Source organism: Perca flavescens, chromosome 14 (genome assembly GCF_004354835.1).
Source record: "Perca flavescens isolate YP-PL-M2 chromosome 14, PFLA_1.0, whole genome shotgun sequence".
Taxonomy (NCBI): domain Eukaryota; kingdom Metazoa; phylum Chordata; class Actinopteri; order Perciformes; family Percidae; genus Perca; species Perca flavescens.
The window spans coordinates 9,531,555-9,555,906 of record NC_041344.1 but is presented as its reverse complement, the minus strand read 5'-3'; the positions used below and the strand labels follow the sequence as shown (position 1 = coordinate 9,555,906).

Sequence of the window (24,352 nt, the reverse complement as noted above, 5' to 3'; positions counted from 1 at the left end):
TCATCACTGTTGTGTTTGTGTGTGAACAGGGCCGAGCAGCTGTACCAGAAGGTCATGTCTCTGTGGCATCAGCTGCATGTGAACATGAAGAGTGTGGTGTCTTGGCACTACCTGCTCAAAGACATCAGGACTGTCTCCGGATGGAACCTGGACACGGTGAGACTGGCGTCTTTGTATTCAGTTGTTCCGTTTCAATCTGTTGTCTTTGTTCCTTTTTTATCATCTGTCCTGTATCATGCCCTCTTCTGCTGCGTCGTACTTACCTTTTCCCCCCCGTGTGTCTCACCCGTCAGGTTCGAAGTCAGACTCCATCAGAGCGGCAGCAGGTCTTGGATCACCTGGAGTCCCAGTTGGCCGACTTCCTGTCTGACAGCAAAGAGAGCTCCGTGTTCACGGCAGGCGAAAAACGAGAGCTGGAGAAGGACGTTCAGCAGGCCCAGCAGCACTGTCAGGACCTGGTGCTCAACATGGAGACCGGTGAGACAAGTATACCCTCATGGATGCATGCACACCTGCTAAACATATTGGCAATTACTATTGGTAGTGTTTTCCCTAGCTTTGTGAAAGCATATTCTGCGGGGGGTTTAGGCATCCTTCCTTAAGAAAATGTGCCATTTGTCAATTTCCCCATACATTTAGTGTCTCTTTGTGGGATTTTGCGTCTCTTTGTAGCCATGTTGGGTCTCTTTTTGGTCTTTTTTTGTTTTCTTTGGGGTTGTTTTGGGTCTCTTTGTCGTTGGTTTGTGTCCATTTGTGGTAGTTTTGCGTCTCTTTTCCCCATCATTTTGGACCGTTCTTATTACCATTATATATGTGTCTAAAATGTTGGAAAAGCTAGAGCAGATCATAAGGTCACGGAAGGCTTGTATCATGTGGACGCGCCAACAGTTTTGTTGTCATTACTTAGAATTCCTCATGGGGGAGACAGAAACTACGCACTTATAGCTTTAAAGACAACATTTTCTAAAGAAGTCCAAGTACAATCATTAGATCTGAGAAAAGTCTTTAAGTTACATTCATTCGGTTTAGGTGCTGCCCAAAACGGCTCGGGTGCTACACCTAAATCTTATGACAGGGAAAACCCTGTGGAATGTAAAGTACATTTACTGAAGTACTGCAAGTAGAAATTTGACATACTTGTGCTTTACTTGAGTCTTTTTCTTTTCAGGTCTCTTTATTCTTTTACTCCACTACATGTCAAAAGGAAAAATTGTAAAACAAGCAAATGGCTACAGTGTTACTGTTCATGCCCAAAATAACCCTTTATTCTTCTCGTCTCTCTCTTTTCTCTCTCTCCAGTGGAGAAGGATGAGTCGCTCTCTCGTTCGTACCTTTCGGAGCTGCAGAACATCACCCTTCGTCTAAATGAGGCCGAGCAGAGACTGATGAGGGGAATTCAAACTACGCCTCCCAGCCGGCTGTCAGCTGACAGTGCTGACAACACTGTCCAGATAGCGGAGCAGGCGGTCAGTTTGAGCCCCATCTGCTGGTTGTGACGGGCGATAACACCTCTTCATGACATTAATATTGAGTTTTATCGGTTAATATTCCTTGACAAATGTTCTTTTTTTATATGTGGGCTTTAACTTACACCTTACTTTTAATCACATTCTTGTCCAGAAGCTGCAGTCTGAGCTGGACACCCTGCGCTCCGGTTTGGGTGACGTGTCCCGGCGCTGCGTCAGTTTCTTCGAGGAGAAGCCGACATCCTCCAGCATTCCCGTCCTCCGGTCTGAACTCAACCAGGCTGTAGAGAAGACAGACAAACTGCACAACCTCTCGTCTGTATACCTAGAGAAGTGAGTCAGCTTTTTCTCCTTCTGTTTATCGGTTAACTCAGAAATACACGTGACTGTTTCACTTACAAAATGTCTCTTTACCTTTGACCCTCCTCAGGTTAAAAACGGTAGACATCCTGATGCGTAGCCTGGATGAAGCGGAGAGCCAGGTCAGGAAGAACGAGAGCAGACTAAGTGAAGAGGACATTGTTCCTGCTGACACAACGGCCATTCAAAACCTCAGAGAACAACTAGGGGTAAGGGGGCACATTGTCACATAAACTCCTCTTAAGGCTCATGTGGTCAAACTATTTGCCTCTGACCTTTGCTCTGCATCCTGTCCCGTTTTATCTCTCTCCAGAAGTGGCAGGCCGAGCTTGTCGAGCAGGAGGGCATCTTCCAGACTCTGCAGTCAGAGTTAGGTCGGGCCAAAGAAGCGGGCTCTCAGCTCAGCAGGCTCCACCCGGACCGCAGCCCCGAGATGGAGCGCTACCAGGAGAGAGCCAATCAGATCGCAGAGAGGTGGAGCGGGGTGAAGAGACAGATGGAGACACGGTGAGCAGGAAATATTTGGAGAAGAGAGGAGTAAATGGAGGAGGATTAATCTCCTCTGATCACCTCGCTCACCTGGTAGAGCGTGCGCCCATATACAGAGGCTCAGCAGCCGTGGGTTCGGCTCCGACCTGCGTCCCTTTGCTGCATGTCATTCCCCCTCTCTGTGCCCTTTCATTTCTAAGCTGTCCTGTCAAAAATAAAGGCCTAAAATGCAAAAAAAATCTTTAAAAAATAACAGAGGAGTAGTGTACAGTAGTGATGTTTTGACTCTGTTTACTGATCTCTAATTATTTAGGGAAATGTATGATGACATTGACATGACATGTAACATTCCATTGTCTTGCTCAAATAATATGCACATACTTGATACTAAACTTACGCTTATATGTACAATAAACTATTTTGTTTTGTTTTAAATGTTCTAAAAGTCTCTCCCTGTTTAATTGCAGACACACCGATCTAGAAGCTCTGGGCTCGGCCCTGCAGAAGTACAGAGACAGTCATTCTGCTCTGATCAACTGGATCGAAGAAACGACCGAGAGACAAGAAAACACACAGCCTGGACAGACAGACAGCCGAGCGCTGTCTGAACAACTGGCCCAGCAGACGGTTAGTAACACTGACTTCATGGACTTTAATCTGTAGCTTAATAGACTGAATGGATGGTTAATAAAAATGCTATGGATCGATTCTAATAATGCTGGAGTCCATTTGTGATAGAAATGTAACAAGGATTGCATCAAATGTTCTATAGTGGGAAAATAAAGGTAAAACGAAATGGAACTGTATCTGACAAAAATATAATGATACGTATTCTTTTTGGCTGATTCCCCACTTTAGGCATTAGTAGTTGAGATTGAACAGAATCAGGCCAAACTAGACGAGTGCCAGACTCACTCCAAACAGTACTGCACCTCTGTGAAGGTAAGAGACTGTTTCTGTTTGTTTGTTTTTCATATACAGTATGTCAAATATGTGGAATTGTTTTGGGATATTTTTTAGGTCAAGTTTGTGTGGAGCTATTTCACTATGATGGTCCAAATGATCTGCTAGTCATGGCATTGTTCTGTGTTGCAAACATTCAAAAATAGATGTCAACAAATGCATTTGATACGTGTCAGTTTACAAACTAGTAATACATTTTAAAACTCCAAAATACTCTCTTTTGTATTATTATTGCACGGTTACTTTTTAACGTATTTACGTCCCACCACGACTGTATCCTGTAGGATTACGAACTGCAGCTGATGACCTACAGAGCCTTTGTAGAATCTACACACAAGTCACCGGTCAAGAGGAGGAGGATGCACTCTTCCTCTGACGCCATCACTCAAGAGGTGAGGACAGAGTCTGCTTTGTTCTTTTGATTAATACCACTAATACATTTTTTGAATACTAAGATAATGAATCTACATGCGGTTGATCGCTGATGTCTTGTGATTGTTTCTGGATGTTTCTCTGCAGTTCATGGACTTGCGCACACGATACACAGCGTTGGTCACCCTGACAACCCAGCATGTGAAGTACATCAGTGATGCACTGAGAAGACTAGAAGAAGAAGAGGTGGGACTTTGTTTTAAATATATCACTCTCTTGCTTGAAGTTTGAATTTGTGGTTAGATTAAATCACTGAATTTGTGCATATTTGTGGCAGAAACAAAAGAGTTCTCATTTAATGTCAAATGAAACAAAGTGAATAGTTTAATAATTATCTTGTAAAAACTGCAGAAAGAGGTGGAGGAGGAGAAGCAGGCCAGGGTGGGCCAGGTTTCCGACCTGCTGGGCTGGGTTAAAGGCCTCCAGGGACGGACTGGGGGCCCCAACGCCGAGTCTTCTCTTGCTGCTCAACAGGTACAACTGAAATCTAATATGTTTTGGTCGTACACATTACGTTTACAGACAAGTTGCCTTTGAGCATTTTACATCAAAGTGGTCCAGTGGGCTGCATGTAAATAATAAATATATTGACGTTTTTTTTATTTATCTCGAACAATCAACATACTTTAAAAGAGAAAAATCAAATGAAACACAAAGATAAAACACATTCGTATACAAATCAATCCGATACTTTACAATATCATATTATTACAGAAAAAAAACAAATAGCTATGCATATACAGCATTCAGAAATTGTAAGTCATACAATAACTTACAATAAAACAACAACATACAACTATACACTGTGTTACTTAGATTCCCATTAATATATTCAGGTCACCTTTCTGTAATGGTCGAGTATTGTTTTCATGAATCCGTTTTTGAACTGTAAAATATTATGGCTCTGTTTGATTTCATTGATTAGATCATTCCACAAGGTCACCCCACAAACTATAAATATATATATATATATAATGGTTCCCAATAAATTAAATGGAATTTAACGTTTAATTAAAAGATTGAAATGGCAGTTGATGGTGGTCGTACTGTACTAACACACATCATGCATGCATGTTCTTCTAAAGGCCATCAGTGAACAGCTGGCAGCCAAGAAAGATGAAGTGGCTGAAGCCAAAAGGAGTACTCAGGTCTTCCTGCTATCAAAACAGGCCAGCAAGTAAGTTTAGATCACATGAATGGACAAACACACGTTGCACAGATAACACACTCGCTACCCATGCTTTTTGAATTTACCTGTGTCCTAGACTCTAGGACTCTAGTGTCCTAGAGTTGAGCACAGAGCAACACACGTGGACTCTCACACACTATGCAAACAGTGTATTCTCATTGAGCTGCTTGTCATGGAAATCCTGAATTATTCAGAAATGTTTCAGGTTTTCTCCAATTTGGGAAAGTTGGGGGAATTGACTGAAACCTCGAGGGAAGGTGGGGATTATGAAGAGAATCTTTTTTAGTAATATGCATGTACTGAAATGTATGTTTTAGCATGTTATTATACCAAATGGTGTGTTTTAGCTTTTCTAGAGCATTGTCCATGGGTAACAGGAGTGCAAATGATTTAACCTTCTGGAAAAACAATAGTAACAAACCATTTTGGGGTCTGGAAAGATCTCCAATTTAAAAACCATTGACATGTTAAGCCCCTTTGGGAAACCAACACATTGGCATCACACACTCAGACACACATTAAACACATAAACTCCGCCTGCTCTAACCTTCCCCCTTGTGTCCCCTCCAGGTTGTCCCCAGAGGAGCGTGCTCATGTAGAGGCTCAGCTGGGCGAGCTGACGGCCACCTACAACCAGCTGTGTGACAGCTCCACCCAGCAGCTGCAGCAGCTGGAGCAGCAACTGGCCAAAGAGGAGGAAAGAAAGGTAAATTGTTTGGAGGGACGAGCCGAGATGGAGAGGGGTCACTGCAGATTTGTGACAAAAATGTATGTTCTGGTTTTGCAAGCTTGTCAAAATGTAATTGTGAAAAATGTTGCTTTGAGTCTGAATACGCCTGCAAGCCAAGCGCGAGTTCATGTATGGGCCAGCCAGAGAGTGTGTGTGTGTGTGTGTGTGTGTTGTACAGCATGTTGTGTGTTCACGGAGTGTGCATTTTTGAGAAACATCACCACTATTGACAAATCTCACTCATTGACTTGGTTTGGTTTAAAAAACATCACAACCCTTTTCAGACGTGTATTCAGATGATATAAAAATAACATTTTCTATTTTTGGCACTTCTGTTTGACCTCCTTTTGCCATTCCAGGAGAAGTTACAAGTAATAGAATAATTTGAGAATCTAAAAGATGCTGTAGTCTTTATCATAAAACACTTGTGGAGCCCACTTTGTTGTGAAAGGGAGATTTCTTTTTATAAAGTAACACTTGCAGTAGAAATCTGGGCACAGAAGGACAAAGAATAATTCACTGGATGACACAGTCTGAACTGGGCCTTAGCATGGAGTGTTCCACTCACATTGTTCGCCTAAAACCCTGCAGTCATTTCATTAACTATCCCCCCACTCTAGTTTTTGTCATCTTCATCATCATTGTCATTATTATCAGAAAACACATCTGCTGAACTGCTAACATGGTTAATACATGGCCTTAGTGGTGCCGCACTAGGGCACCGCTGCCCAAGTCATGCTAGCAGTTAGCTAGACGCTTTAGAGCGTTTGTAAATTTTCATAGATCCATTGTTAGAAACAATCATTTACAAAATAGATGAACATTTTACTGTCATCTTTGTAGCTACAAAATAGTATCATGTTATTTTTCTTTATGTAGTGGTAAAATAATGCCATTGCATAAAGTAAACACATTACATTTCAGTATTTATTTTTTACTCTGCATCAAGTTTACCCCATGTATACATGTACAGTCGACCAACGGGAGTCGCACATTTTACATTCAGCTCTCACTTGGTCATAAAATTGTTACATCGGTCAAAAAAGGATTGAATGTGTGTGAGAATTTCAGGTGATCAGAAGTGATTCCTGTGTGAATGTTGTATGATTTTACAGGGAACTTTACATAACAAAAAAAATACTCACTGAAGCATAGACGTTTTTGAAAGTCACTTTTAGAGGTTTATAGTGCAAGTGCACCAGAGGCCAGCTATGCAAAAAAAAAAAACTTCACCATTTGAGCATGTTGTGTCCAGATCACAAGAGTGTGTGTGAATGAGACTGTTTGTGTTTGTTCTAATGCATACTATTAATGTGTGAAAATTTAAACCAGCGTTTTGCTTGAAAACCACTAACAGCAGCCAAAGGAGAATTGTGGACATCCAAGCTCTGAGCCAAGAATCAGAATGAGAGATCGAAAACAAAGCAGGACATTTATAAAACCACTTCATCTGCAAAACCAGCTCACTGTTCAGTTAGTTTAAGTGGAAACCATGAGGTGTCACACATTATCATTGGCATTTGCCAATGATAATGTGTGTTTACAATCTTGAGATACATGGTCATATAAATAATTCGGCCCACCACTTGTCAGTTTCTGTTTAAAGGTTTCATAGTTTAATTTTCTGAGCCTATTGCCAGTTTAAAGTTTAAAGGTCAGCAGGAGGATGTAGTATCAGTGCAGTGTCAGGAGTCAGAATGAAGAGTGGCATGCAGAATGCTAACAACCAGCTTCTCACCTGTCGCGCCTCGCTCTGCCGAGCCATAAGCTGGCCCATTAGTGTGTGTGTGCCACGGGACAAGCCCGTACGGTAAGTAGTGCTCGCTTTCTCTCTTACCAACTAGACATTTGATTCTCCTCTTTTTCTGACTACTTCTGTGTTCTTTTATATGTCTTTGCTTACTTTTATCTAGGGCTTTTCTGCCTTTTTCTCTCTAGTTGCTTTGTTGCATGCTTAGTGCTTGTTTTAGAATAGCAGTGGTAAGTATTAAAGTGCTATTTAATATAGAGATATGGAAATATGGGGAAAATCCAATCAAAAACTTAATATGTACCAATAACTAACATGCCGACACTTACTTATATCCGTTAATATGTTTTTGTGGCAATTGGTATTGGGTTTTTTCCTCTTTTTTTCTGATTCTACCATCTGATTCTGCCCATAATATGCTATATATAATATGATAATATAGTAACGTCACATGATTTATTCACTGTATTAAAGTGCCATACAACATTGGTCTTTAATTTTACCAGAACCAATATCAACTGTAATTTTGTTTTCTTTTTTTTGTAGAACCAAATTGCCATTGCTGGAGTAATTGACCTGGGAACAGTGGAAACATTCCCAGTGTTCCAAGCAGCCCAACGTGGTCTTATTGACCAGGACACCTGCCATGTACTTCTGGAGGCCCAGCTCATTATGGGTGGGCTCCTCCAGCCGGACTCCCCTCTCAATCTTTCACTGGAACAAGGTCTAGCTCAAGGCCTAATTGACACTCATACCAGACAGTCCCTTTCTGAGCTAGAGAGTGCCTTGCTCTTGGTGGAAAATACTAAGTCTACAGATGACCAAAAACAAAATGTGTTGCCAGTAGCTAGAGCCATTGAGTTCGGGCTCATTAGAGAGGAGGTGGGACTACGTATTTTAGAACTTCAAATGAACACTGGAGGCCTGAAAAACTCAATGGGAAAAGTTATGAGTTTGGAGCAAGCAGACGACAGGAGACTTTTGTCTCCCCGAACCCTCAACAAACTACAGTCAAGGCAACAACATAGAGAGCTGATTGATCCAAACACAGCTGAAAAATTAAACCTATATGAGTTACAACAGCGCTGTGTCCTCGACGATATCTCCGGTCTCCTTCTCCTCCCCGTCAAACAGCAACCTGGAGGAACGGTCTGCCTCCGGTCCGGAAGAAAAGTTGGCATATTCCCGCGCAGTCCAGGAAGGTCTGATTGATCGGAAAGTTACTGTACGACTTCTTGAAGCTCAGCTCTTTGCCGGTGGTATCGCTGACCCACGGTCTGGCCACCGTTTGACAGTTGATGAGGCTGTTCGTCATGGGCTTATGGACCAGGATCTAGCCTGTGCCATGTTAGCACGACAGCTGCAAAATGGTGGAATTCTAGACCCTTTCAGTGGAAAACGCCTGGATTTGGAAGAGAGTATTTGCAGGGATCTTCTCTCTCCACGTTTGGCTGTGTTGGTTCTTGAGTCTCTTTGGGCTTTCAGGGGAATACTCTGGCCTGAATCCGGAGAACTCCTGCCCATTGTTGAGGCTCTTCAACAAGGAGTGATCTCAGGAGAGCTATCAAGGAACATTCTAAGGCAGCGACATGCCATTGGGGCGCTATACAACCCAGAAACCCTCCAGGTGCTGCCCCTAAATCAGGCTGCTGAAAAGGCCCTTGAGCCCAGTGTGGTCAGTTTTCTCAAAGACATCCACATCCCAGATGTTCTTTCCAGCATGAACCAGTCAGGCACCCCATCTCTAAACCGCTTGAGCTGGGGTTCCACCAGCTCCTCTCCACCTCCATCCTCTCCACCACCTTCATCTTCTCCAGCAGGCTTTGTCTGGGATGAAACACCAACACATGGAATGGATCCTGAACAGAAAGCAAAACACAAGCTGCTGTTTCACCTCATGACTCAAAGCTATGTGGATGCTCATTCTGGAAAACGATTGGTGCTGCTAGATCCTGAGTTGGTGGAGTTGGTCAAAGCTACTGAACTGGTTGCTGGAGACTCTGTATATGGAGACCAAGTTAAGCCACAAAGCAGTTTGACCACAGATGAGCAGGGGGAGTTGCAAATGGTGAGAGAGTTTAGTTTGACAGATAAAGAGATAAGTGACAAACAAACTGAGGTTAAAGAAGAAAGTTCAGATATAGTTACACCATGCAAAGAATTTGAGATAAATGTTACAGGTAGTCTAGAAGATAGGTATGAGGGAGCAAAGGACAACAATTTGCTGCACAAACCATCTGTAACTGTAGAGAGTGATTTAGCCTTTGCAGCGAAAAATGAAATTGGTGTGGATAAAGATGCAAAAGTAAAAGCTCAAAAGAAAGAACTATCCAATCATGAAAGTTTAATGGCTTCAGCTAAAAACATTGAAGGCCCAAATAAGCTGGTAGAAACCGAATCCAAACCCAGGGATAGTAGTGGCCAGGAGACTGAAAGTAAAACCGAAACAATAGATGGAAGAACCGCTACGACACAACTCTCAATGTTAAAAGAACCCATCCAACTGGATGCAAAATCGAATGATGTTGAATCAACGCCATCTGATGATAGGAAAGATATAAAGCATTCCCAGACTAAATCAGAAAGGACCAAACAAAAGATGCCTATAACAGAGACTGACTCAGAGCATACTAAACCTCAGACGAATATCCTTGAATCAGCAGTGGAGAAGGAAGGGGAAGATAATGAATTGGCGAGGTTAGTCCATGAGCTCAAACACGGAGGTCTGATGACAGAGGAAGGGGAAAAGTTGCTCCCAGATGAGGCAGTAGCCCAGGGTGTCCTCCCTGGCCACACGGCAGTTAAAATAATGGCTCAGGCAGGTTTGTTTGGGGGTTTCCTAGACGCCAGCAGCGGTGAGTCACTTAGCATGGAGGATGTTATGCAGGAGGGTTTACTAGATGAAGATCTAATGTGGAGTGTCCTGAAGTCAGATAAAACCCTTGCAGGGGTAGTAGATGTAGAGAAAAAGCAGATCTGCGGGGTAAGGGAGGCAGCTCAGGCAGGGTTGATCGACCCTAACACCGCTGCTCGACTTCTAGAAGCTCAGGTGGCGTCTGGGGGGATTGTTGACCTGCGTAGGGATAAGAAAGTCTCTGTCACTCTAGCGGCAAACCTGGGACTGATAGAGGAGGATCAAAGGGAAGAACTGGTGATACTAGAGAAAGCATACAAAGGAAAGGATACAGATTCAAAAACAGCCCTCACTAAAGCCAGTTTACAGCTACAGATGGAAGGTGTAATTGACCCAGAGTCCAAGTCTCCCGTTCCTCTGGAGCAAGCAATTCAGAAAGGGTTAATTAAATCCGAGGATGCTTACCAGGTATTGGCAAGGCAGGTGGCTGAGGGTGGTATAATTCATCATGCTTCAGGGATGAGGCTGGCAGTTCCTGATGCTGTAGACAGAGGAATAGTGGACCGGTCCATTGCTCCTGGGCTGGAAGAACTAGAGTGGGTCTACCAAGGAAAAGTTAGCTCTTCATCTCACCCAGAAGCTGTTGTTTTCCAGGCATCAACAGGGGCCATTTTAGACCCTGACTCTGGATGTAAATTGACATTGACAGAGGCAGTTTCTAAGGGTCTTCTAGATGAGAATATTGCCAGTGAAGCCATGGCTTCCTCTACTGTAACACAAGGAGCAATTGACCCCAAAACTGCACGCATTGTGCCTTATTCTGAGCTTGTAAATCAGGGTAAGATAGATATTGAAACAGGCAAACGCTTCTTGGAGGTGAAACCATTCAGAGGTATTCCGGGTAAGCAAACAAATGATAACTTGACCCTTCCTGAGGCAGTTGCGTCAAAGCAAGTGGACCCAGTTCCAGCATTGAGGCTGCTTCAAAGCCAGGCAGACAGTGGAGGGATCATTGATATTAGTACTGGAGAAAGGCTCCCCCTGTCTGAAGCCTGTGAAAGAGGGTTAGTTGAAGATAATATGGTCATGGTTATAGCCACCAACCAGTTTTTGAAAGGAGGCTTAGTTGATCCTGCCACTGGACAACATGTCTCAAGTCTTGATGATGCCATTGCAAAAGGACTGATCTCCAGTCACGTAGCTTCAGAGATCCAGGAGAGATTATCTTCTGTGGAGAAGGAGGGCGAGGAAGGTAGCTCTACACCTGTTACCTCATCAAATGGTACATACAGCCCTGATGTTACATTGTCAGTGTCAAGCCCAGACAGTCCAGCAAACTGGTCAGACGTAAACACTGAGGTGCCTTCAAGAGCTGCACTTTCAAAGAAAGGTTTAGGAATCACACAGGACGACGGAACGACATTGACATCTGTAGTATCAGATCAGTCACTGTTGTATGATACTACTACAGAAGAGGACAAAGTAGAAGCGCCAGTGTCAGAAAAGGCTTTGATTGAGCCAGACCAATCCATAGACCTCTTGTGTAAGTTTGCTACTAATGTTGAGAAAAGAATTCAGGAAACCATAAAAGAGGTAGTAGCGCAGGCAGACATCAGTCAGTCAGAGCCTCTTCCTAAGCATAAGTTTGATGAGAGAAAGCAAATAGGTGCGAGTGAGACTAATGATAAACAAAAGGGGGAAGTTTACAAAGATGCTGTTGGAGAATCCGGTCAGGTAAATGTCTATGACATTGACAAAGATTCACAGGAAGTGGTCAGAAAAGGAACTGCTAATTTAAAATCAGAAGGGGAACCTGTGAAGGTTGGGAAAAAGGAGTGTAGACCCGGCGATGACAGCAAATTAGTGGTTAAGCCTGATTCTGAAGATGGAAACCGGACAAGTTTTGTGGCAGCAGAGATTAGAGAGGACAGAGAAAGCAAAGATGGCACGGAATTGTCGAAATTGAGTGAAGAGAAATATAGAAAGAGCGATGTGACAGCACAGAGAGATGATGCTGTAGATGAGAAGGGTAATAGAGTGGAGAAAGAGAAACCTTTAAAGATTGAGATCAAATCTAGCACTGGCTCTGAGCAGTCAGAGCAGTTATTGACCTCTCCAGCCAAAGAGACAGAAATCAAAAGCAAGAAGAAGAGGAAGAATAAAAAGAACGGAAAGGGTAAAGAAGCAGAGAGAGAACCACACCCTCCAGAGATAAAACATTCATCTCAAATTGATCAAGCTGATGCACATATTGAAGGGCAACTTGAGGCCGTTGAAGTTGTCACAGATGAGCTTGCATCACAAAACAAATACGAGGCATCTTCCACAGGACAGCCCAGAGAAGAAAGTGAAGCAAAGATTGACAGGAAAGTTGAGGCTGAAAATGATTTGGTAAAACAGGGACAAGAAGCGGTTCCTGCCACTCTCAAATTTACAGAACATACTATTGAGCCAGAGGAAGATGCACTAAGAATTGTGTTATCGAAGGATACAGAAAAGGTTGATAAGAGAGAGAAGATAAAAAGAGAGGAGCAGAAAGAGAGCGTTGAAGTGAAGGCTTCGGTCTCTCAGCAACCAGAACAGCCAGAGAGCAGTCAGGAAAGGAAGGAGCAAGAATTCCCTCAGAAATCTACTTTACCAAACAACGAGAAAGCAGCCTTGGTACTGAAAGCCAAAGAGAGCATTCTTAAAAAGGTGTTTGAAATAGGGGTGAGTGACAAGCAGGCTGCTGAGGAGCTGCAGGCACTGCGCAAGGAGGTGGGGAAGAAGGAGAGTCAAGGCTCCACTGTAAAGGCACAAACTCATGATGTCAAAGATGATGGTGTCAAGAGACCCAGTGGTTCACCAAAAGAGAGTGAGGAAGAGGTGAGCGTCAAAGACGACGAAATGAAATTGACGAGGGTCAAAGAAGACAAGACTGTGGAGAAACCTTCTGTCAAGGAGGACATGGAGACCAAACTATTGGAGGTTTCTTTGATTCAGACAGAGGAGAACAGGAGTTCTGGAAAGGAAGACATTGAAACCGCTCCATCAGTCCAGCCTAAAGAAACCCAGCAGAGTAAAAGAAGAAAGAAGAACAAGAAGACCAAGACTTCAAACGTGACCGACAAAACTGAGCCTGATTCTGAGAAATTACCGACTGCTGAAAAAGTGGATTCTCAGGTGACAACAACACAAATGACCACTGAATCTACAATGGCAAAATCAGCTCTGAGTGATGGTCAGTCAGCCAGTGATGTCATCAGACCTTCAGTTGGTGAGAAGGCCAATGCAATGGAGGCCTCTATAATTAATGTTAAAGGAGCTGAGACTAGTCAACGAAGTCCACCATATTTATGTAAATCAGAAGAACCCAGTTCTCACATTGAGGAACCCTTACAATTAGCAGGGCTTACATCTATCGGGAAAGACGAATCCCATTCAGAAACCACAAATGCTGGCGAATCCACAGACATTGCTCACGAGGCTGTCACATGCAAACCAGACATCCAACCCACAGCTCGATCCATGGCTCTTGGCACACAACCAGATAGAACAGCAGGGAAAGGTAAAAAGAAGAAAAGGCACCAACCACCTGAAGATAAGAGCGCCAGTGTTCCCAAATCCAACTCTTTAAAAGACCAACAGCAATATATTGAGTCTCCAGAATCAGCACCTTCGCTCTCAGAAGATACATCAACTGAGTCTGAATCACCTGGAGTCCCCGAGTCTGACGCGGCCTCTGAGAGTTGGGGTGAGGGAGAGGATGATGTCGGGGAGAGTCGAGAAATTGGGTCAAACAAAGAGGGGACGACATCCATGACTGGCAAGGTAAGAAGTAGTACATCATTTGTGAAGGATATAGATGTATTTACAATAAATGATCTGCTGCATGCATTTATACACATATTTTTTTTCCTATTCCCACAGTCATCACTGATGCGTCAGGAGTGCTTAGAGCATGACCAGCAAATTGTAGCCCTGGTCTCCATGGTAAGACACGTTGAGGTCCGACTCAAACAGCAGCAACAGCAGTCTGTTGGCCGCAGCCTCATCGCCTTGGATGACATCATCAGACAGACAGAGGTGAAAGAATATACATATTTAACTGATATGCTGTTATATTAATGTGACGCCAGCCCACACCAATGTAGCTTTTATGACGCTTATTTTTATTATTGCAGTTTCAGTTGTGGATTTGGTTTCCAGTGTGAGACACAAAAGCCGATTTAAGGATTAGTCTCTTAACAAACCCCTTTTTGTTTTCTTTACCTTATCCCTCTCTCAGACTCTGGACCTTGAATTGCGTGACTTGGAGCCTGCGATCAACAAGGAAGTAAAGGCTGCTGAAGAGGTGTTGAAGCCCCAACCCAAAGACGTTCCTCCGCAGCTCCTATTGGCCCTGGAGAAGGACAGGCGCAGCTTGGCTCGAGGGTATGATGCTGCCAGAGCACTTTCTGAGGACATTCTGCAAAGTCTAAGAGACCATAGAGACTCTTATAAGGTAAGAGTTTAGAAAAAACAAGAAAGGTGCTCATTTGTTGTAGAAGTGGCTTGGAACCATCTATTCACATTTTTTCTCAGTGTAGATGTTTGAATTTAATCACTGTGTCATTTTTCTCAGGAGGCAGTAACAGCCGAGCAGAAGTCACTGGGAGGACAAGTGGAGAGTCTGCTCTCTTGGTTAATGGAGACCGAGGCTCAGATGGATGGAGGTATGGCGGGGATGGAAAAAATAGAGACCACAGAAAAAGATGACAATCGTGATCAGCTCACACAGCAGCTGAATCTCTGCAAGGCAAGTTGTCCAAACTAAAGAAAAATGTTTTGATAATGCTCCTTTTTGAAGGAATGCATAAAAGTGTATTATGATTCAACATAGACATTTTGTAACACTTGCAAGACTATTACTCAGTGCTAACTTAAACAAGGATAAGCGGCTTTCACACCGTCGCCCTGTAACTCGCCACCTCCAGTCATTTTAATGAGGGGAAGGCATTAGAGGGGAAGCAGGTTTGATCGTGGCGGTAGGGTATGAAGCGGTTACCGCCCACGTGAACATGCACAGTAGGGCTGTCCTCGACTAAAGAAATTCTTAGTCGACTAACACTTATACGATTTTGTCGACTAATCGATTAGTTGATTTAATTGGCAGAGCTGTGCGCTTTGAGAGGTGGTTAAGACTAGAAAAGCACAATATAAATGTAGTTAATTAACCATCTGTAAAACTGAGTTTCTCCACAATTAATCCTGCAAAAGCACCACTTTAAATCTTGTGTTTACCATAAATGTGCTCAGAAGTTTCTTGGAAATAAGTAATTAAGCATGAATAAGCATAAAAAATGACTAATCGACTAAAGAAATCTTAGTCGACTAAGACCAAAACGACCGATTAGTCGACTAATTACTAAGAGGTGGCAGCCCTAATGCACAGATTCTGCTCTGTACCCCGTGCTGTACTTCTGGCGACAACCGCTGGGCGGCAGGAACCGCTTTTTAAAAATGCAGGTAGGCGGTTGTCAGGGCGGTATCTGCACGGTGGTGTGAAACCAGCTTTAGAGGAATATCTAATTTACCCTTTTTCTTTCTCTTTCCTTTAAGGAGCTCCAGTCCTCTCTGGTGGCTCGCTCCAGTGAGGTCAACAACACTGCCTTTGACATTCAGGTGTTCATCTCGGAGCGGGCCCAGGACCTGGCCCCCGAGCAGAGCAGGCAGCTTCTGGGGAAGCTCCAGCAGCTCCAGAGGACCTTCCACTTAGCGTCAGGCAAAGCCCAGGCCTGGGCAGATGCCCTCTCTGCGCAGAAAGAGAGGGAGGAGGAATGGCAGCGCAGAGAGAGGGAGAAAGAAGAGGAGAAGGACAGAGAAAGGCAGAGTGCAAGGGAGAGAGAGGTTTGGAAAAGATGATTGAGTCGGATTGGTTTGAAATCCTGCGCTATGTCTCACTAATACATTTTAAATGCATTTAGCTTCCATATTTTATATTTCACAGCTTTATTTGTCATGCTGTAAACTGTTGCTATGCTTTCTCACAAAAGATCGTAGTACTGTTTGTTAAGCACTCACATTCTGTAAAATCATATCAACCTCCTTAAGGACTAGAAACTGGTAAAGCCTGATGTAAACAAGCTCATCTCTATCACAGTTTAGCTTGTAGTGCCATCACACATCACCTCAAACCTATTCTCATCATTTCATAGCTTGATAGCAACCCACTGCTGCTCTTGTTGCGAAAGCTTTGCCACTTAACATGGATAGTATCACCAACCTCACTACTACTACACCAGCTTTTTATGCAAGCGTGTTTGCTACTCTGCATGTCTCTATAACATGTGTTTTATTAACCTGTTTGCCTTGCTGTTCCAGATTGCCACTGAAGGAAATCGCTTGTGTCACGGCGGAAAAGGCTAGAGAGATTTGATAGCAGAAAAGCCTCGCTGGCTACAGCGCTTAACTGTTTTTTCTCTTGTCTCACCTAAATACAGTGGAGAAAGAGGAAAAACAGCAAATAAACATATTTGTTTGATTTCTCTCTTTATTGTTTGTTGTTGCTTGACCAACATGTTGATGTGATCTCTGTGTGTGTGTGTGTGTGTGTGTGTGTGTGTGTGTGTGTGTGTGTGTGTGTGTGTGTGTGTGTGTGTGTGTGTGTGTGTGTGTGTGTGTGTGTGTGTGTGTGTGTGTGTGTGTGTGTGTGTGTGTGTGTGTGTGCGCGCACGCGCGCGCGCGCGTGGGTGTGTGTGTGTAAGCGTGAACTCTGGACACAAACTGCTCAAAGCTTGGCAAAGTGTGCTCAACACAAGAATGTTAATTAGTGTGCCCTTATTCTAAGAAGTATGAAAAACAAGTGGTTAAACCAAAAATGCAAAATGTTCTGTTCCTGTTTCTTCTTTCAGGTCAATTGTTACCCATGTCATTATCCGTTTCCTCACATTGTCTTTCTTTGTGGGTCTTTTTTCTTCCTTCTCTCGTCATTCATTTCTCTCAGGTGGTTCAACAGCAGAAAGCTGAATGCTCTCAGAAAATAGAAGGCCTAACCATGTGGTTGGCTGGAGCTGCCAGCTTGCTGGCCAGTCAGATCAGTGGAGCAGAGTCAGGTGACGTGAACGTCTTGCAAGAGAAGCAGAAAAGACTCAAGGTATGAAACGGTCATCTCCACATCTAGAATGTAGGCCACGTGAAATGAATAATAAAAACACCTGAATGACTTGATGTCTTTATTTATATGTACATTCAGCTGACTATTATTTTATTTTATAATCTAATATTGACATTTTAACTCACTGCATTTAGAAGCCATGGTCATCCTCACTGTCTCAAGCCCATCTATAGTTTGGGATACTTGCATATGTTGTTTGTTAGGTGAACATCTTTACTTCATTGACCAAGTCAAATTTCCCCTCGCTCTGCAGGAAGCACAGAAGGACCTCAAGACCAAAGGGGAGGGCATCGCCGAGGCTATCCGCTCTGCGGAGGAGCTCCTGGCAGACCGAGGAGGAAGTCTGAGCCCAGAGGAGAGGGAGAACCTCCAGGGGGCCCTAACAAGAATGAAGGAGCAGTACAGTGCCCTGAAAGATTCAGCAAACACGTCACTGTCAAAGCTGGACACAGCCATCAACACAACCGTACAGCAGAACACACAACGGGTAAGAAGATGAGAATGGTTATACGTATACGTATCGTACAATTTCAGTTTTTTATTGTTTACTTATTGTTTACTGTTTTTCTTGTATTCAACCTCTTTTCCTCTTCTCTCCTTAAGGCAAAGGCTGTGGAGGATCTCCAGGAGACCCAAGGCCAGATAGACTCTCTGCTGAACGAGTTGTCTTCCCTTAACCAACCAGGCGGGAGAGGAGCTGGATCTGGAGTGGCCCAAGATTTTACTGATGCAACATTCTCACAGCCAGAGGGCGCTTTAATGTCACGCACAGAGATGCTGCAGGTTAGAAGCTCTACTTAATGTGTAGCACATTTTGACTTAAGCATCTTACAACGTTAACAAGTACCTCTAACTTTGGACCTCTCTCCCAGACGGAGCTTCAGCAGCTCCAGTCTCAGCAGGCACAGCTACTCCAGATCACCCAGTCGACTCGCTCCCTTCTGGACCAGCCAGACTCCACTGTTCCTCCCGAAGAGAAGCAGCGTCTCCGAGCTGCCCTGGATCAGCTGCAGGCCCAGCACCAGGACAAGCTGCAGAGCTGCCAGGTACTCAAAATAAATACTAATGTGTATGTTAAGTCTACAGCAGTCTACATCCACGATGTTCCTCTTCCGGTATTGCTCCAGTGCCGCCAGAAAATCCTCTGGATGTCCCTCTTTTCAGCCGGTTGTCCGTCACCTTCCTCTTTCTTTGTGTTGTAATTTTAAACTCCGGTGGATTTCTGAGGACTATAGTTAACTGCTCCTCAGATCTCTGCAGGGTAAATCTAGACAGCTTGCTAGACTATCTGTCCAATCTGAGTTTTCTGTTACACGACTTAAACAACCTTTGAAAGTACACATTTCACCAAAGTTCCTTCGCGAGGCTATTTTGCAGCGGCACCGTGGCTCTGTCCGGAGTGTAGCGCCATCCAAGACAATTGTGATTGGTTTAAAGGTGCCCTGCCACACGTATTTCATTACTTTGTGGTAATGTCTGAAGTTCTACCATGGACTCTGTAACATTTCTTGTGAAAAAAATGCCTTGGTTACCTTGTTTCAAGCCATTCTAGCATGGTATAGAAAGCCTGCAGGAAGACTCAGCTCGATTTGTGCCAGTTCTCAATATTATTCAACAAGCTAAGCTGTTTGAATCTGATTGGCTAACAGCTAGCCAATGAGAGCCTGGCTGTCAGAATCCTTTACCCAGCCCAACTGGGCAAGCTAATGAATAGTAATGAGCTCAGGCAATATGATGTCAGACTGACCAGGCAGCAGTTCATTTTCACATTCACAACATAACACAAACACATATGGACCCTAACATATTTCAAAAAATGCAAGGAAAAACGGTTTTGTATGGCAGGGCACCTTTAAAGAAATGCCAATAAAACAGAGCATATTTTTTCTCCCAGGTCTGGCAATGCGACACTATGTCTACAGCAAGTCCTCCTGACCTGTCTTATGAGCTCAATGGGGGTCTCTGATTCTCATTTTAATTTTATGAGAATAAAATTCAACATGGTCAACGAAATGTGGCAATGCACCTTTTTAAATTTAAGTGATGGGGATAAATGAGTCCATTATATTCTCACTTTTTTTTTCTTGTTATTTTCTTATAAATTACTTAACTGACTGTTGACTGTTGTAACTATTCCTTCTAGGACCGTCTGAGGAAGTCTGAGGCTCTGAAGGATGAGCTGACGAAGTTCCTCCAAGAACATGGAAGTCTTGGTACCTGGCTGGAACAAAATGAACAGGAGCTCTGTTCCTTAGGGGAAGGAGAAACCGATGCACAAGGACTGAAGGGCAGGCTGGAAGAGCACAGAAAGGTACGCACGTTAATAACGTAATGGAAATTTCTCTATTCACTGTTTTATGTTATTATTTCACCCTTTTCTAATATGTACATATGCAGCTCCTAGCTTACTCACAAACTCGGACGATCACAAACTCACCAACATGAGCGTGTGAGTTTATCATTACCATTGGACAGGCTCCAGATTTTCCACAAGAGGGAGCTGTTCAGTCATGTCAGACCAAATTTACACAACCTATGACACTCGCAGGGAAGAAAGAGCAGCAGCACTTTAGACCAGCAGATAGAGAGAGACACGTTGTTGATGTTTCCACCCAGGAAAAAACATGAATAGCAGCACAGTCGTATAATATGGTGTTGCAAAGAAAGTAGGAGCCCACTCCTGGGACAGTGTGAACTCTGCACTCCTCCTAATATTGATAAAAAAGAATGCTACAGGCAACAACTTACATTTTTTAGTTTAAAAAAACAGGGCGCCCTCTAGCTCACCCAGTAAGAGCGTGCGCCTCATGTAGGCTGAGGCCTTTGCAGCGGCGAGGGTTCGAATCCGACATGCGGCCCTTTGCTGACTGCATCTGAGCCCAGCGTAGCTGAGTAAAAACACACACTGACCAACTATGCTTTTTTTCACCTTTAATTACCCATGGAAGACTGAGTTTCCATGCTCAGTTTCCATCCATCCATACGCCCTGACATGCCCTGATTCACACTCGCACATTCTCATCTGGGAGCCACTGAGAAACTCTACTGAAGCAATTTTTGGCCAAATGTTCTTGTTAAAAGTCCCTTGATATCACATTTGCAGTGTTTTATATCCTGTCCCAGCTATTCTGGACATTTGAACTAAGGACCTTCTGGTCATGATCATGCTTTCCATTAACACTCAGGTTTTTAAATAAATGTATGTGTATGAATGTGTTCCCAACTGACCTGTAAATGTCTCTGTATTTCCAGCTTGCTGAAGATGTAATTTGCCACAAGGCGGACCTGCGGTTTGTTTCCATCTCCGGTCAAAAGGTTCTGGACTCTGTACAAGGAGCTCTGGAGCAAGTTGGTGGTCCAGACCCAGCTCTGGACAACACCAAGCAGCTGGTAACTGACAAACTGCAGGATGCTAACCACAGATACACAACCCTACACACCAAGGTGAGGGATACTAGAAGACATTCTGAGAAAGGGTTATCAATTGTGCTTGATTAATTAGTTCTTGCATTTTGTCTTGAAATTATACAAACATTTGATGTTCTTTCTGTGCAGTCAACAGAGTTGGGCGGCCGTTTGTCCGGCCTGTTGGAGAGGTACCAGCAGTACCAGGATGAGGTTGTCTCTCTCCACTCTTGGCTCAGCACTCAGGAACAGAACCAAAGCATAGCCAAGCCCAGTGGGGAGACAGACCCCCAGAACCTGGAGAACACACTACGACAAGTACAGGTGAAGCACAGATTGCACACATTGAGATAAACAAAACAACAAGATGAGGCAGAAGGCAGAAAAAGATTTTCGGAGACTGGAAAAATGTAATTCATGACACCTTTCCCAGTCACTACATCATGTTGAGTTCTGACCAAAAATTTAAATTGATTCAAAACGATTAATGTCTGGAAAAAAGGAGTGGAACAATAAAATGCAAAGTATGTGGAAACATTGTCTTGGTTTTTTAAAATTCCTTCTCAATTTTGACTCCAAGTCTGTCATCTGTCCTAAGCTGCTGCAGGACGAGCTGGCTGAGCGTTCGGTGCAGCTGCAGAAGGTGAAGAGAGCAGGAAGAGATCTGGTCAGCACAGATGAGTCTCCTTCCCTAAAAGCTGTTGACATCCTCTGTGCAGCAGGTAACTTATCTCACTTAATCTGCCCCTCCTTAGTCTTATCCACAAACCACTGACTCTGACTGGGTTTGTTGTCTCAGTCTGTGAATTTTTCAGTGTCAAAACTAGCACTCACAAATGGACATTCATAATGTGCATTAGAGATACAACGCTGGTATCGGTAATGCACCAATACCACGTAATAAAGCCCTAAAGAAAATCTATGTTAAAGTAGTTTATTTATGTTCTTTTTCCGTTATAACTGACTGTCAAACTGGATAATAAAAGAAAGTTCTGTGGCGTTCATTGTTTGTGTTTGTTCATGTTTCACAAAGAGTTTAACCATTATTTTGCTTTTTAGATGGTTTAGAGAAGAGGTTCGGCTCCCTCTCTGCGTCTGTGTCAGAAAGGGCCGAGCAGCTGCAGACAGCTGTGGCCCAGTCGGTCAGCGTCCAGGAGGGCTTAAAGGGTCTGCTGAGCTGGCTGGACAACCTGGTTCTAAATCCTGGTCCTGTAGAGCCCTCCGCACAGGCTGTACAAGACGCCCTGACACAGAACCAGGTAGGAGCAAACCCAGAGGAAACTGCAGGTTTCCTTAGTGAATAGAATGACTGCAAAACTTTTAATGGCCACAAAATTTTGCTGGTGATTGCATTCTCAATTTATTTAACCACAACTTCTCCTCTTCTTTCCCCAGAAACTTCGCCAGGAGCTGCTGTCCAGACAGGGCAGCGTGGAAGCCACACGAGACTCTGTTTCCAAACTCCTTAAGAGCTCTGACGCCTCCACGGCCTCTGGCCTCCAGGGCGCTTTAGATGAACTGACTCAGCGCTACGCTGCAGCACAGGCTAGCCAGGCCGAGAGGGAAGCTGAGCTCAAAGGACTGCTGCCCCGGCTGGAGAGCTACGAGCGGCTGGGGACTGACCTCCAGGTCTTCACCCAGAGCCGACTGAAGGCTCTGAGCCCCGCCGGCCAGCCAGACCGCAGCGTGGATGACTACAGGCAGACCATTGAGGTCCGTCGAGTTATATTATTTCTTAGAGCCTCTCAGGGCATCAGGAATTGAGTTATACTGTCGCTCTATTCAACACTTTTGTCCTGTGTGTCTTTTTCTCAGGAGGTCAGGTCCGAGCTAGAGCAGGAAGCTGGCCAGCTGAAATCCTTCTGCAACCTCGGCACCGAGCTCAGCCAATCAAAAGCTTTCAATAACACTCAAAGCTTATTGGATAATGTCAAAGGGGTATCTGATGAGTTCACCCAACTGGAAGCCAATGTCAACAAAAGGTAAAAACGTTAACTGATAACATGTTAGAAGTGCCTTTTTGTAGTGTTCGGCCATAAATGTGGAGTCTTAACAATCGGCCTTAATTTGCATGACTTTGCTGAGGAATGTTTTGTCCTTTTTTGTCCTAGTTAATAGAAAATCAGAAAAACAAAAATAGATACAAATCAGTGGTCTTGTCTTTAACATGGTTGATTATGTATAACATATACAATGGGAGTAATGGAAATGATTATCTTTAAAAAATATTTCAACTGCCTCAATCTTTTTATTCCCTTTCTTATGAATTCCGCAGTTTACCATAAATGACACAAGGGGGCACCAAATGCAAAGCTGTTAGCGATCTATAGATCATCAGGCTGTATAGTTTTTGATGTTGAAATATGGCTAGGGTCAATTCCAGTTCAACTGACAACAAACCAGAAAACCTTTAGAGCCAGAAATGATGATTTGATTAAATATGATAGGCTTACTTGTAAAAAAAACTAAACAGAAAATAACACTGACAGGTTCTGCTGTGACTATGCTGCTGGCATTTCCAAAATTTGATTTCTAAATTTGTAGCCTTCATGGAGCACCAGTTGCTATGCCTACCCTGTCTGACGTAATTTCAGCCTGTCAGAGGGGGACTGGGAATTTATAAATACCATCTGCCTGGTGCAAATATATTAGATTATACTTGACTTTGGTCAGCCAGTCATGGAACAACAAACAACATAGGCTGTTGGATTGACATATTTAGACATGTCCAGATCAGATAATAAAAGAAAACGAACGTGATCACTTATCTATAGTCTTAAACACAGCTGTCAGCAGGTTATCTTCGTAACCTTGTTGCACTCATAGAAAATACTGTACATGATGTACATGTGGGGGATTATTTGCGGTGTTGCATGATGTTTCACAGCAGTTGGTTACTGTACAGTGTGTGTGTCTAGTGTATGTGTGTGGCCAGTGTGAGCTGATGAGCAGGCCTGGGTGCTAATATAAGCAGAGTGGACATGGCTCATTGTCCTTTCTATAAACGGCCTACTCGGATGACTCCAAGCCTCAAATCCCGAGGGGGAGAAAATAGCAGCATGATAATGATACTGCTCCATGCCAGACAACTTCTCAGGGCTGTTTTGTCTACGGGCAGTCAGCACTTTTCCAGCCGTAGAGAGAGAGAGAGAGAGAGAGAGAGAGAGAGAGAGAGAGAGAGAGAGAGAGGGGGGGAGGGAGGGAGGGAGGTCAAGTCTATGTTAATGTGAGCCAGAGTGAACCTTGAATTATAATAATCCCTGTCAGTAGTGCTTTGTGTATTATTATTGTTATTTATTTATTATTTATTTATTTATTTATTTTTAGAGAATATGATGTAGGAACATCTTAAGCGAGATTAATGTTGTAATGCTTTATTTTGCATTGAAGACATAAAAATGTGATTTAAAGCTGAATTTCCTCTGCTCTGTCCTGACCTGGTCCTCTTTTCTTCTCCACCTTTTCCTTATCTCCTCCTCCTTATCAACTCCTCCTTGTCGTCTTTAATCACTGCTCCCTACCTTCTCTTGCTGTTCTTCATGCCATACTCGATTCCTCCCCCTTCCCTCCTCTGTTGTC

The 24,352-nt window shown here is 43.6% G+C and overlaps 1 protein-coding gene across 1 annotated transcript in view; it reads left to right on the top strand.

Annotated features, from left to right (window-relative positions):
* Positions 1–24,352, top strand: part of macf1a (microtubule actin crosslinking factor 1a) — a 246,337-nt gene that overhangs the window by 148,683 nt on the left and 73,302 nt on the right. The window contains 30 exon segments of the mRNA XM_028596953.1: positions 30–156; positions 294–477; positions 1,300–1,466; positions 1,621–1,799; positions 1,897–2,035; positions 2,140–2,333; positions 2,783–2,942; positions 3,174–3,257; positions 3,563–3,670; positions 3,798–3,896; positions 4,062–4,184; positions 4,796–4,887; positions 5,470–5,605; positions 7,926–8,564; positions 8,566–14,043; positions 14,143–14,298; positions 14,501–14,716; positions 14,837–15,010; positions 15,814–16,101; positions 17,198–17,347; positions 17,622–17,855; positions 17,972–18,151; positions 18,241–18,414; positions 19,512–19,679; positions 20,621–20,812; positions 20,924–21,097; positions 21,372–21,495; positions 21,833–22,032; positions 22,169–22,486; positions 22,589–22,755. Coding sequence (XP_028452754.1) covers positions 30–156; positions 294–477; positions 1,300–1,466; positions 1,621–1,799; positions 1,897–2,035; positions 2,140–2,333; positions 2,783–2,942; positions 3,174–3,257; positions 3,563–3,670; positions 3,798–3,896; positions 4,062–4,184; positions 4,796–4,887; positions 5,470–5,605; positions 7,926–8,564; positions 8,566–14,043; positions 14,143–14,298; positions 14,501–14,716; positions 14,837–15,010; positions 15,814–16,101; positions 17,198–17,347; positions 17,622–17,855; positions 17,972–18,151; positions 18,241–18,414; positions 19,512–19,679; positions 20,621–20,812; positions 20,924–21,097; positions 21,372–21,495; positions 21,833–22,032; positions 22,169–22,486; positions 22,589–22,755 — 10,824 coding nt within the window.